This window comes from Megalobrama amblycephala, linkage group LG10 (genome assembly GCF_018812025.1).
Source record: "Megalobrama amblycephala isolate DHTTF-2021 linkage group LG10, ASM1881202v1, whole genome shotgun sequence".
Lineage (NCBI taxonomy): Eukaryota > Metazoa > Chordata > Actinopteri > Cypriniformes > Xenocyprididae > Megalobrama > Megalobrama amblycephala.
Window position 1 is genome coordinate 17117485 of NC_063053.1, and position 14538 is coordinate 17132022.

Sequence of the window (14538 nt, forward strand, 5' to 3'; positions counted from 1 at the left end):
TACAAAGGAAGAGCACAACGAGCTGAACTCATTGTAGACGATAGCTGAAGGTTGCTCTGCTGTTACACGAAGTATATGTTATTCAGTTACACACGACTGCACAAATCGTGCATACTAATGAAAACATTATAAACTGTTACCTAGAAGTAAACAACTGTAGTTTAGCCATAAGTCAGCCGCGACGCTGAGAATAAAGTTACCTTTATGGAATAATCCACTAATGTCTTGAGATACAATGTGAACTAATATTCTCAGTTGCACGTGCAATCGCGCATGTCTGCGAAACTCATTTATATTAATGTATGCTCTGCCTTCGGAAACCTAAAATCTCAGAAACCGAAAATCTCGTAACACCATAATGGCCCAATGAAAAACAATGAAAACCAGGACATTTTCATCACTTTATAAAAAACAACCAGGACGGCCAGGACAGGACGTGAAAACAGGACATGTCCTGGGAAAACAGGACGTTTGGTCACCCTAGTTTACATGAAGGAGTCCCAGCTAGTAGGCTATATGGCATGTGAGGATGCTGCTGGTAGCGGATCATTTATAGCCTTTTCTCACAGCAGCTGGAATAATTAAACTTATCATTTTGATTGCGGATTGTAATCCAGAAAGATCCAAATGACAATCATCAGTGACAACTGGAGATTAACCCTTAGTCAAAAGCAAAAGACGTCAGATTGCGGAGTGGCTACAGAAATTGAGATCTACAGGTAATGCTAATACACACTAAATACACAGTCACGCAAGGCTGATGTTAACATTAACAATTTGAGAACAAAGTATAACAATAATAATTTGCACAGTTTGACTTGATCCGAGTTAAGCGATCATTAGATTTAATCACTATTAGCAGTGCAATTGTAATGCTTTTTTCTGTTGGTCAGAACAAAAGTGACAGACATGTTACTTGCTTGTTCAGATGACATTTTCTGGTGAAAATTCTTATATTGGTCATACTTCCAAGACTACAATCTATGATTCAGAAGTACAGTATCCACACCAGTGCAGTGACTGACAGCAAACATTAGATTCATCTGCGCTGAGGAGCCGTGCTAATGCACAACCCACGTAAAGATGATAATTCCGCAAATAACTGCAATTGTAGGTTTCAAACAGAGATGGCGACAAAGAGGCAAAACTTACAGACTGCAGCTTTAACTAAAAGACTGAATGTAAGTCTGAACCTTTTGTTGTTGTTGTTTTTGAGAAAATAATTTACAAATAATAATATAATTATTATTATTATTATTATAATAAAAAATCAAGAAGCTTTCGAACTACGTTGGAAACCACCATACTGCTAGAGAAAACAAATATTTGTGTAATTTATAGTGATGTCAATAAAAACATTTTAAGAACATTTTAATTTTAAAGAATTCAGTTTGACAGTAATTCCGATATGACAGCATATTTTATCTCATGTAGGCCTATTAACTAATAAACCAGCAAAATGCTACCAATAGAGGGTGGCGATGAGCAGAGGGTTTGTTTGCGGTAAATCAGACTAAGCTCCTCCTTTTAAACCCACCAACAACTGCCCCTTGTTATCTCTCTCTCTCTCTCTCTCTCTCTCTCTGCCTCTCATCTCAGTGCATAGACTTCATACTAGTTAGTTCACCATTATTAGAACTAAGGATAAACTAGTGATGCATAACTAATGATGAAAAAAGAAAGAAAAAATTCAGCTCTCAAACGGGAGCCGACTCCCATCGTTCACTCACAGAGCCGAGTCTGACTCGTTCGCGAACAACACATCACTAGAACAGCTGCGTTCCAGTTTCTCCGTCTCTCTCTCTCTCTATCTTTCTCTCTCAGACTGCGTTCACTTCCTTACTTTCACCCCTCCCTCTCGTGCTCTCTCCTCCTCTACATCCTCAATCTCTCAGCAGCAGCAGTTTGTGTCCTGAGAGAACTGGCACCAAACTGACGCATCCATGGGGCGCGCGCAGCATCTCTATTTCACCACATTACAATTTGAAGTCATATAAGGGGAATATTCACGTCAACGCGACAAACACACTTCAGTCGTTCGGCGTTTAATCTTCAGGCTTAAAACTCTTAGTCGCACCATTTCTGTCTGTATTTGTCACATTTGTAGCTGTGTCGAGCTATGGTAATGGATGGGGATGCGTGTGTTCGCGTGTGGACTCGACCGCTGCAAGTGATGCTCCAGCAGAAGAAGATCAAAGCGCGGAGGAAAAAGCGCAAGGAGTTGTTCGGGGGACAGATGTGCTTCATGGGGCTGCTGCTGCTGGCGGTGTCCGGCTTGTCCAGTTTGACCGAGAATTCCGGTGAGTTTCGGTTCAGGATTTGTCAGGAATGTGTGTTTGTGAAGGCGGAGGGGGGTAATGGAAAGTTTTGCGGGAGAATCATACTCGCACTCGGAACTGTTTTAGTAGAGAGCCGTACTCGCAACATTGCACTTAAAGGGAAACATGTAAAGGGAAACGTGCAGATTCACACTCTTATAAGTGTTCAATAATGTATGGATTTCTGAAACTGTTAAAAGTTTACAGAATTACACAGTTGTTCTAGATAAGCATGCTCGCACTTTTAAAGGGCCATATAACTATTTTAAAGAACTTAAGACTGTTGAATATTTTAAATGAATCGTACTCATAATATTAACCATTTTGGAGAATCATAATAACACTAGCTATTAACTGTTTTAGAGAGCCAAACTTAACTTGTAGACAACTGTTTTAGACAAGCCAACTGTAACCATACAAGAACCATACTTACAATGTTAACCGAGAACCATACTAACATAAACTGTTTTTCTCACACTGTACTCACACAGTTAACAATTTAAGAGAGATACTGGTGCTTGTCTGTACTAGCACTATAAAGTGTTTTTAACCATTCAAGTGAACCATACTCTACAATTAATTGTTTTAGAGAGGTGTTACTGCTAACTATTTTAAAGAGCCATATTCATACCATATTAACCGTTTCAGAGAACCATGCTAGAACTAAACTGTTTTAGAGAGCTGTCAACTGTTTAAGTGAACCCTACTCTACAATTACCAATTGTAGACAGCCATAGTTACACTATTAACCATTTTAGAGAGTCATACTTAAGACTGTTAACTATTTTAAAGAACCATACTCGCAATATTAGCAGTTTCTGAGAACCGTACTATCACTATAATCCATTTAAACAGCCACACTCATACGATTAACTCTTAAGACATTTTTTACACTGACTGACATTATTAATCATTTTAGAGAATCATACTCACACTGCATGTTGTTTTAGAAGACAATCATTTTCACACTATGTGATTTAGATTCATTTTCATCATCAATACAATCGTAGTTACTGTAGAGTTACTTGTGATGTTGATGTAGTGAGTAAAGTGTTTTGAACATCTGCGTTTAATTCCGTTAGGTTGATCTGTTGAAGGGCAGTTTTCCCCAACAATGCTGATAAAGTTTGTCCAGGGATCCTTGATGATCTCAATCATCTCTATATATTATAACATAATGTGCATCAGTAATTTGTTAAATCTTGAGTCAGGACAATGTGGCCGTTAATCTCAGAGATGTTAAAAGAGATTTTTTCACAGGCTCTCATGTTAAAAGCATTTCTACCACTCATGAATCCGTCTACATACATTCCATCTGGCTATTCGTATCTGTGCAACTCAGCACAAAAAATAATGACTGTTCATAATAATCTTACTATTAAATGGATCCCTTTAGAAACAATTCAGGATGTGTACATCTGTTGTATACCCTGACATCATACAAAACAAAAGATCTTTTCACATAATGCTTTGCATGTTCACTTAAGGGCACCGCATTTGAGGATAATCTTGTTGTATAACAATCTTGACAGCTCTGTGTACATTAAATTAAGGCTTTTGGATGAAATGGATTGAGCATTTCATGTACATGTAGTGTTTAGGTATATAGGAAGGTGCTATTTTGCAAATACCAAAATGAAGCAAATGAAGAGAAGTGGAGAAAGTGAAGAGGTGGATTTGGAGGGAAGAATAGGGAATGATGAAGGTAGGGAGAGCTGCGTTGAGTGGCCTGCCAGCCAGCACAGACACTGATATGAAGTGACTTCTCTGTCAGTTGCTGACTGGCTTAGCCAGGCTTCTTCTTTATTGTTTTCTGAGGTACTGATTTATTGATTGATCTATTTATTTATTTACATCATTTTTCATGTCCCCTATTTTCTCTCTCTCTTACTCGGTTTCTCAATACCCTTATCTCTCTTTTGCACTATTTGGACAGGATTAGTTTTTCAAACGGCTTGAGTCAAATTATTAACAGTGGACATCTGTGATGTCATGTAGGATTTGGATATCTGTAGTTTTTTTTTTTCTGTCATTTTACCAGGGAAACGTTGATAAAAAAGGTCTGAATTTATAATGGTGCTCCAGACAGGGCCATAAGAAATGTAGCTTTAGTTACAATATTCAATGAAAGTCATATTAATAATTATGTTTAATATTAAATATGTGTATATACTGTACATTATTTATATATATATATATATATATATATATATATATATATATATATATATATATATATATATATATATAAAACCTTTAAGCTAAAAGATCTCAGAGGAGTTAGCGAAAACAGTACGCACCACATTTCTAGCCAAGGTTGTGTGAGAAAAACGTTGTTTTCCTGTCCAAATGGGGCTTTTGATGTCAATTAATGTTCCCTGTGAGCCCAGATGCTCCCAGGTACCTCGTGTTCATGCATGGCATGCCCTCATCTGGAAGAAAAAGTGAAAGAAAGAAAAATGAACAATGTGTTAGATCTTCCTATTGTCTAGGATTATTCTGGACAATACTGGAGAGTGGTTTAGCATGTTTTGGTTCAAATTTCGCTACACTTTTTCTAACAGGTTTAAGAAATGCACAACACTGGATAAACCTGTTGTCTTTGAAATCAATAGTTTTCCTCAATTGAAGTTAAAGTCTCTGGCTGTTGTCTAATGTTTGCGAGCTCTTATTAATTTATGCTGTTTTATAGGAATCTATTAATTAAAGGTGCCGTAGAACGTGTTTTCAAAAGATGTAATACAAGTCTAAGGTGTCCCCTGAATGTGTCTGTGAAGTTTCAGCTCAAAATACCCCTTAGATTTTTTTTTATTCATTTTTTTAACTGCCTATTTTGGGACATCATTAAATATGTGCCGATTCAGGCTGCGGCCCCTTTAAATCTCGCGCTCCCCGCCCCCAGAGCTCGCGACTGCCTTAAACAGCATAAATTAAAGTTCACACAGCTAATATAACCCTCAAAAGTGTTCATCATGCAGCATGTCTAATCGCATAAGTACAGTGTTTATTTGGATGTTTACATTTGATTCTGAATGAGTTTGATAGTATGCTTCAGAGATGGGCACTCAAGTTAGAGACTCGAACTCGAGTCGCATTTTAACAGACTTCAGACTCGGACTCTGTGAGAAATGAAGAATGAAGCTGTGTTTATGAATTATACAGACTGCAAGTGTTTAAAAAATGAAAATAACGTCAGTCTTGTCTCCGTGAATACAGTAAGAAACGATGGTAACTTTAACCACATTTAACAGTACATTAGCAACATGCTAACAAAACATTTAGATAGACAATTTACAAATATCACTAAAAATATCATGTTATCATGGATCATGTCAGTTATTATTGCTCCATCTGCCATTTTTCGCTATTGTCTTTACTTGCTTACCTAGTCTGATGATTCAGCTGTGCACATCCAGACGTCCTGCCCTTGTGTAATGCCTTGAACATGAGCTGGCATATGCAAATATTGGGGGCGTACATATTAATGATCCCGACTGTTACATAACAGTTGGTGTTATGTTGAGATTTGCCTGTTCTTCAGAGGTCTTTTAAACAAATGAGATTTACACAAGAAGTAGGAAACAATGGTGTTTGAGACTCACTGTATGTAATTTCCATGTACTGAATTCTTGTTATTCAACTATGCCAAGGTAAATTCAATTTTTAATTCTAGGGCACCTTTAAATCTAGAAACTTCTACCCTCACCCCATCACGAAATGCAGCACAAGCTAATTTTTCATGTGAATATTTTACAAAACATGTGTTAGACTATAAATAATAAAAAAACAAAACAATAGAAACACTGTTCAAAAATAAGATAATTATTGTGGCAATTTCTGGTTGTCAAATGTTAAATGCATAGATATAAAATCTGTACTAGCCTCATAATATTTCATATTATTCCATCTTTCACTTGGAGTGTCCTTGACATTGATTCACAGCTGAATCTTCAATCTTTCGCTGACATGTAAACATACGGAACGGTGGACAATAGAACACCTGAAAAGGTTCTGGTTCTCAGCAATTACATTCACTTGAATGAAAGTCATGAATGGAAGTCAAACCACCTGGTTTGACTAAACTTTTTAGTAACCCCTTCAAGCCAATGTTACATTGTCAATCTTGCAATCATTGATCATGTACATTGCATTGCAAGTTTCAAGCTTAAAATTTGTTTTTCTGTGATGTATTGAATGTTGTTTGTGGAAATTTTTTGTAAGCTGTCTAATGTAAACATGAATTTGCATGAATGTCTTGTTGGATGCATCGGTTGGAATTAAATCACATTGTTTCCTATTAAATGTGTCTTTATGAAATGACATCTATTATAGAGTTATTTTAAAGTTGTATAAAGACCTTGTTATTATTATTATTTAGATATTCATTTATAAATGTATTTATAAATGTGTAAATAAATATAATAATTCAAAAATAGATCAAAAAATAATTTTAAATAACTTTAAAAATATATGTATTTTTATGGTGGGGCTCATGAAAATATTGGTAGGTTAAGTACAAATTAAAACTACTCTTCAACCAAATCATCAGAAATATCTTCAATGTATAGCCAATGTACAGAACTGATTTTGCAACCTCTCATCTGGTTTCTGTAGGTGACCTGGCTACTTAATTGATTTTTGCATAGCTTTCCAAGAAGGATTACTTCTTGTTGTTCTTAACTCTCTCTCTCTCTCATTCTCTTCTGACCAGCTCATTTATCATCCACACTGGCTCACACCTTGCCTAGTCTCTATTTGGAGGAGAGCAGTTCATTATTTTAGCTAGTTTTACACCACGCTGGGCTACAAGCCTGACAGTAAGCACCCAGATGGATGACATGAGATGGATCAGTGCTGTAATTGTAATTCTATATCGCACAGACAAATTGAGGGTTTGGAATATGTGTGAAATGTCAGAGGTCTAACAGTGTTCAAGTTACAGATTTGTGGCCATTGAAGCCCATGCACAGGATATTAGGTGACACTGTAACAAAGGTGTAAATTAAGTCTTCCATATAATATTATGATATATTAGGACCATATCAGTTATCATTCAGTTTTTGATTTATTGGTATTGGTCAGTAATATCTGCATATATTTATCATCTGATATCAGATATTTATTTTGAACTCTCCTTTCCACTTATTTTTTTGATCATAAGTTCCTTTTGTCATCATATAGCACTAACTTAAAGGGATAGTTCACCCTGAAATGAAAATGAAGTCATCATTTACTCACCTGGTGTTGTTCTTATGTAGTATGCACATCTTCCTTTTATGGACCACAAAAGGAGAAATTTTAATAAATGTCCTGGGGTCTCATTTATAAAGCGTGCGTACGCACAAAACAGGGCTGGAAACGTGCGTACGCCAGTTACCACGCAAAGGTTGTGATCTATAAAAACAAACTTGACGGGAGAATGTGCGCACCTTTAAGCAAACTTTGAGTCGTGTGTACGCATATTCTGGAGACAAAAGTGATATGAATTGACATAGTAGATGTGCTACTTTCGATCACTTTTCCAGTGACACGCTGTTTTAATGACAGCGAGGAGCGCTGGGAGCACAATAATTCCTCTTTAAACTAAACTGCAGATGTTATGACCAAATATTTTTTCGAGAATGACGATCAGTGATGCACACTTAACTTGGATATTATGGAAGACACTGCTGGATTCGGTGGTCGAACGGTCCGTTGTCCAGTTTGAATAGGTCCAATAATATCTTACTGTACAACCACAGCTGCTGGGGATGTTGATGTCGTGTGAAGGATCTTCAAACAATTACCATTTGAAGGATATAATTTGAGGAAAACGGTAAGATTTGCATGTTTTCTTTTTAAAATACTTTGTCAGTGACGCGCCGTTTCGGACAATTGTATTTACACTGCAATAAATAAGTAGGCCGATCTGTTTCCACTAAAAATAGCCTATAAAATTCCTAAAAGATATGTTCACCTTATCAGCAAAACTGCATAAATTTGATTTGAATTGTTTAAAACTATTAAAATACTATCTGGCCAGTGGAAATGAATGAATCAACTCTATTCTAAAACCTTTATCTGAAGTATTTTATACAATTTTGTTTTTATGGATATTTTGATATATTTATTCTAAAACATAAAGAGGATATTGGATGATCTTTATCAATATAATGTGTGGCACAAATTGCATTTATAGTCCATATCTAATATTTTCCAATGTCTTGTACCTTTGACAGTGTTAACCGTGGTGTCACGTGGATGGGAATATGTATGGAAATGATATGCAGATGAGGTTATGCATAGTAAAACTAGGCGTCGTAAGCTCCATATATGGTGATTTCGGGGAGGAGACAGGATGGAGATGCACGTACGCACAATTTTCCGCTGAGTGGGATTTATTAAGGGATTTGTCTGCAGGTTCTGGCGTACGCATGGTTTTATAAATCTGATTTTTTTTTTTTTTGTGCGTACGCAGAATCTAGCTTTTGCGCGTACGTACAATTTTAGTAGGGATCCTACGCACAGTTTTATAAATGAGACCCCAGCTCTTGTTCAACCAGCATCAAGCTATTTAAAAAATGTCACAGAATGATCCCATGTGATGTGTGTCGTATATTCCATGTGTTCAGGGGATATACGATAGGGTTTAGTGCTAAAAAAACTGAAATTTAATGTATTATTTAATGAAATTCTTGACCTTGGCCATTGGGCTTCGCTGCACAGCTGCATGACGCGTTGGTGAGACTTGATTAGCATCGCTGTTCACTCTGTGTCGCCCAGAAAAGGTGACATTAAATACAATGAAATTCCAAAAAAGTATCTGTGTACTTTCTTCACTGAGTCAAATATCATAGGACCAGAACTCTGTTTTTCTGATGGCAGTCAGAATGACAGTTGACAGATGTGAATGCAATAACTTCTTGTTTCGACAAACACAACAGCTATATTCACCTCAGAGAAGAAGGTACATGTGGGTTGTATTTCATGTCATGTTTTTGTTAATCTTGATTTGTTGATGCTGGTTGCTATTCTCTGCCATTTTATGAATAAACGCGAGCAGGAAATTTCTCCTTTTCTCCTTAGAAAATTCTAGCCTTACTTCGTCATACTCATATTCTAGGCAGAATGTGAGTCTGATACTGCTCCATTGCACTTGAATTATGGGGCGTGTCTTAACCGAACCAGTAAAAAAAAAAAAAAACTCTGCACTCAATTGCAATCAAAAACCAATCTGTGCCCATTGCGTATTAATGAGGGAGGGGCTTCTTAGGACCAGGAACTTAACAGTGCATTTTTAGAAGAGAAACAGTGGTGTAGAACAAAGGTAAAATATATATATTTTTAAAAGAAGCATTAAGACATGTTAAACTGCACCCCATAAACACAATCAAGCCTAGAAAAAAAACAGTGAACCACTCCTCTAACCCCCTGGAGCAGTATGGATTACCTTTATAATGGATGGATGTGCTTTTTTTGGGCTTCAAAATCTAAGGTACTATTCACTCCCATTATAAAGCTTGGAAGAGCCAGGATATTTTTTAATATAACTCAGATTGTGTTTGGCTAAAAGAAGAAAGTCATATACACCTAGGATGGCTTGAGGGCAAGTAAATTATGGGATAGTTGTCATTTTTGGGTGGACTAACCCTTTAATTTTCATTTAAGGGTGAACTATCCCTTTAAGGGATAGCGCTGCATTATGACAAAGATTTAAGCATTATTTGTTGAGCTTTCATTAAGATAAGAACTTTTTTTAAAATCTGTATAACACTGCACATTAGAATGTTAAATTTATTTAAGAATCACAATTTGCCACTGACAAAACAATTGTCATTATTATTATTTTTTATTTTATTTTTTTTTTACAAAATATGTAGATTTTTAATATCACTATTTATTGGTTTTCAACCATGAAAATGAAGAAAACAAAATTGTTTTTGGCCAGAATTAATTTTTTAATCAGAGCATCGCTGAAGACTTCATCACTGAAGAAAGGTAACCAAATGGTACATGAACTAGAAACAACTGCACTTTATTGTCATTTATCAGGAGGGAAATATGGTGTTATGCTCATTGTAATATCCACTGGCATGAACTGAATATTTTCTGTCAGCTGTAAAATATACTGACTCTGCGGTTTAGCTTTCACTTGAGCTGATGAATGGAGCCAGTGATGTTGTTGTCTGGTGCTCCATCGCCTACAAAAGCCACCATGCTTACACACCATACCAGCCTCTCTTTACATGCCTTTGACAGCTAATCATTCACAATTCTGTTTGAAACATGGCTTTACGCATTGAAGCAGAGTCCCGGCTCTAAATATAAGAAGCACAGGCTGTCGTTTCCGCAGAATTTCTTTGATGTGTTCACAGTGAATAAAAATCATCCAGTCATTTGATCAAGTGTGAAGAGCAAATAATGGCTCATCTTTCAGTACATCACAGTCGGCAATTAAGCTCCCCGTTCAAACACTGATATCACTGACTATCACACAGATGTTTTGTAGAGGAGCAACAAAGTAAACAATATACACAGTGACCTCATAAGTATTTGGATACGCAAGCCACAGTTAAAAATATGTGAATGTCATTTCAATATATAACAAAATGTCAAAACAAATGTGCCATTTATTTGTAGAGAAAGATAGCACAAGCACACTTTACAAGTGAGATACTTCTCAAAAAGGAAAACTCCAGCATCATTTGTTTGCAGATGCCACCTGGTTTGATATTTTGAGTCTAAAGTAATGACCATCATTTTTAAGTGTTCCCTATGTATGTATACAAAAGTGTCCAAATATGGCAAATGTATATTACAGACCATCAGAATGATGAAGTGACATTGTTATTGACTGTGCTGAGCTGTTTACAGAAGTTAACATAAACATTGAGCAAGATGTAGGATAATAATTTTGGCTTTCTGTCTGTGATGTGCTCTAGCATAAGATTCAACTTTAGCTGATCTGTTTAATTATTATAAAATCAAAATGAATAGAAATAAAGGTGGAGTTGAAGTGGTGGAGGGATGATGGAAGAACCCAGCAAACATTTAGATGTTTAAAGGTGCCCTAGAATTAAAAATTGAATTTACCTTGGCATAGTTAAATAACAAGAGTTCAGTAGATGGAAATGACATACAGTGAGTCTCAAACACCATTGTTTCCTCCTTCTTATATAAATCTCATTTGTTTAAAAGACCTCAGAAGAACAGGCGAATCTCAACATAACATACTGTTACGTAACAGTCGGGATCATTAATATGTACGCCCCCAATATTTGCATATACCAGCTCATGTTCAAGGCATTACACAAGGGCAGCCAGTATTAACATCTGGATGTGCACAGCTGAATCATCAGACTAGATAAGCAAGCAAAGACAATAGCGAAAAATGGCAGATGGAGCAATAATAACTGACATGATCCATGATATCATGATATTTTTAGTGATATTTGTAAATTGTCTTTCTAAATGTTTTGTTAGCATGTTGCTAATGTACTGTTAAATGTGGTTAAAGTTACCATCGGTTATTACTCTATTCACGGAGACAAGACTGTCGTTATTTTCATTTTTTAAACACTTGCAGTCTGTATAATGCATAAACACAACTTCATTCTTTATAAATCTCTCCAACAGTGTGCAATGTTAGCTTTAGCCACGAAGCATATATCAAACTCATTCAGAATCAAACGTAAACATCCAAATAAATACCATACTTACGCGATTAGACATGCTGCATGACGAACACTTTGTAAAGATCCATTTTGAGGGTTATATTAGCTGTGTGAACTTTGTTTATGCTGTTTAAGGCAAGCACGAGCTCCGGGGCAGGGAGCAAGAGAATTTAAAGGGGCCGCAGCCTGAATCGGCGCATATTTAATGATGCCCCAAAATAGGCAGTTAAAAAAATAAATCTATGGGGTATTTTGAGCTGAAACTTCATAGACACATTCAGGGGACACCTTAGACTTATATTACATCTTTTAAAAAGACGTTCTACGGCAACTTTAATCACTGTTGAAAAGACGTCCTTCCAACACATCCTGTCATGGTTGAAAAATAGTTCCAAAATGAAAGTTATGAAACGTATCTGAATGCATTTTTAGGAAATGTTCTGCGTTACATATTTTTACCAATTTATGCCATCCTACCGCAACTATTTTTGGCCAGGGACACGATGTTGCCATCGGACCAGTGTTTGCTGGGAATTGTCTCAAGATGCTTAAAAATTCTGTCCAGTTATTGTGGTAGCACTGTATTTCAAATTGCAGTGAAAGACAATTCCATGATAAATTAACTGAATCAATCTAGGAGTCTTAGAATAGGTGTGTTTGACTTGAAGCGGCACTGCATAGACCGATCGGTGTATAACATCAAAGTACCGCAATTGTGATCCAAAAGCGTATAGAGACGTCTGCTCTCTAATCGCTCTTGTGGTACTTTGATGTCATACACCGATCGGTCTGCGCAGCACCACTTCAAGTTATACACACCTATTTTCTCTGCATGTTGAGCATCACTCTGTTACATGATGTGTTTAAAATAGGGCTGTCAATGTTAACGCATTAACGCATGCGATTAATTCAAAATCCTTAACGCGTTAAAATAATTTAACGCAAAAAAATTACGTAAGCATTTGAAATTGCGTCATAAGGTAATTTACGTCTCTCAGTTAGATGATCTTAAAGTCCATGCTGATTATATCAGAGATAGCAGAGAGAATTATTCACTCCAGTGTCTGTTTCGCTTTAAAACACGAACTCTTTGTCATATTGTATCTGAAGAGCGCGAGCCCTCCCGCATCGCGCTGTTCCTGTCTGAACGGAACGTCGAAACATCCCACTGCTGTATGGCCAGATGATATGAAAACTATGTTTCTCGGCTGGATAAAGCAAATACATTTCTTGCTATGAAAGTTTTGATGGATGCGTATTGCAATCAAAGTAAAGACGACTGCAGTGACGTACAGAAGCACGTGCGAGTCTGTTATATTGATGCGCAAACAAATCACGTATGAGCGCTCTTGACGCACTGATCGCACATTGTCTTTATGCACAGATATATTTCAGTACATTCACATTGTTTTCACACACATTCAGGATGTTTGGATTTGTCCTGTGTATGTTGCTGTGTACTTTAGTACATATGCAGGTCAAGGCGGTTGGTTTAGGGTTTTTTTGGCATCTCCATGTGGTTCTCTTCAGTATCGCAACTTGACTTGTCTAAAATGAAAGCAAGCTCTTTGCTGTTGCACATACTATACACTGTGAATTATGACACTTTTTTTTGCTGTGATTTTTTTTTTTTTTTGTGTGCTTTGGTGTACATAAATGTATGTATTATATGAAAAAAAAAAATAGTTGGTTATTTGATGTCCTTTTTTGGAAAGACATCTAAATTTACCTTGAAAAAACCTGAAAAATACAGTTTTGTGAGAATCACACTTCACTCTGATGGTTTACTTTGCTGGATATAGGCCATGATGGCAAAATGGACTTGTTAAACAAGATACATGGTGTATGTTTATTTTCACGATAAGTGTGATTAATCGTGATTAAAGGATTAGTTCACTTTCAAATTAAAATTTCCTGATAATTTACTTACCCCCATGTCATCCAAGATGTTCATGTCTTTCTCCCTTCAGTCGAAAAGAAATTAAGGTTTTTGATGAACACATTCCAGGATTATTCTCCTTATAGTGGACTTCAATGGAGCCCAAACGGTTGAAGGTCAAAATTACAGTTTCATTGCAGCTTCAAAACGTTCTACACGATCCCAGACAAGGTATAAGGGTCTTATCTAGAGAAACCATAACTCATTTTCAAAAAAAAAAAAAAAAAAAAATTATATACGTTTTAACAATAAATGCTCATCTTGAACTAGCTCTCTTTTTCTCTATTTGAATTCCGGCAGTGTAGACACTGCTAAGTGTATTACTGCCCTCCACAGGTTAAAGTTTGAACTAATTGTTATATTCTTGCACTAGCATATTGTACATGACAATTTAGTTCAAACTTTGACCTGTGGAGGGCAGTAATACACTTAGCAGTGTCTACACTGCTGGAATTCAAATAAAGAAGAGAGCTAGTTCAAGATGAGCATTTATGGTTAAAACGTATAAAATGTTAATTTTTTTTTAGAAAATCAGCGATGGTTTCTCTAGATAAGACCCTTATTTCTCGTCTGGGATCACTGTAAACTGTAATTTTGACCTTCAACCGTTTGGAGGCCATTGAAGTCC

General features: G+C 36.3%; 1 protein-coding gene across 3 annotated transcripts in view; it reads left to right on the top strand.

Moving 5' to 3' along the window:
- The window catches only part of slc24a3 (solute carrier family 24 member 3), a 239234-nt gene that overhangs the window by 147482 nt on the left and 77214 nt on the right, over positions 1 to 14538 (top strand). Inside the window, exon 1 of one of the 3 annotated variants that reach the window (XM_048204953.1) lies at positions 1342 to 2300. The exons of the other annotated variants lie outside the window; for them this stretch is intronic. Within the exon in view, the coding sequence (XP_048060910.1) occupies positions 2120 to 2300 (181 nt within the window). The 5' untranslated portion in view covers positions 1342 to 2119. Of the gene's footprint in view, positions 1 to 1341; positions 2301 to 14538 lie in introns of those variants that run through there. 3 annotated transcript variants of the gene reach the window in all.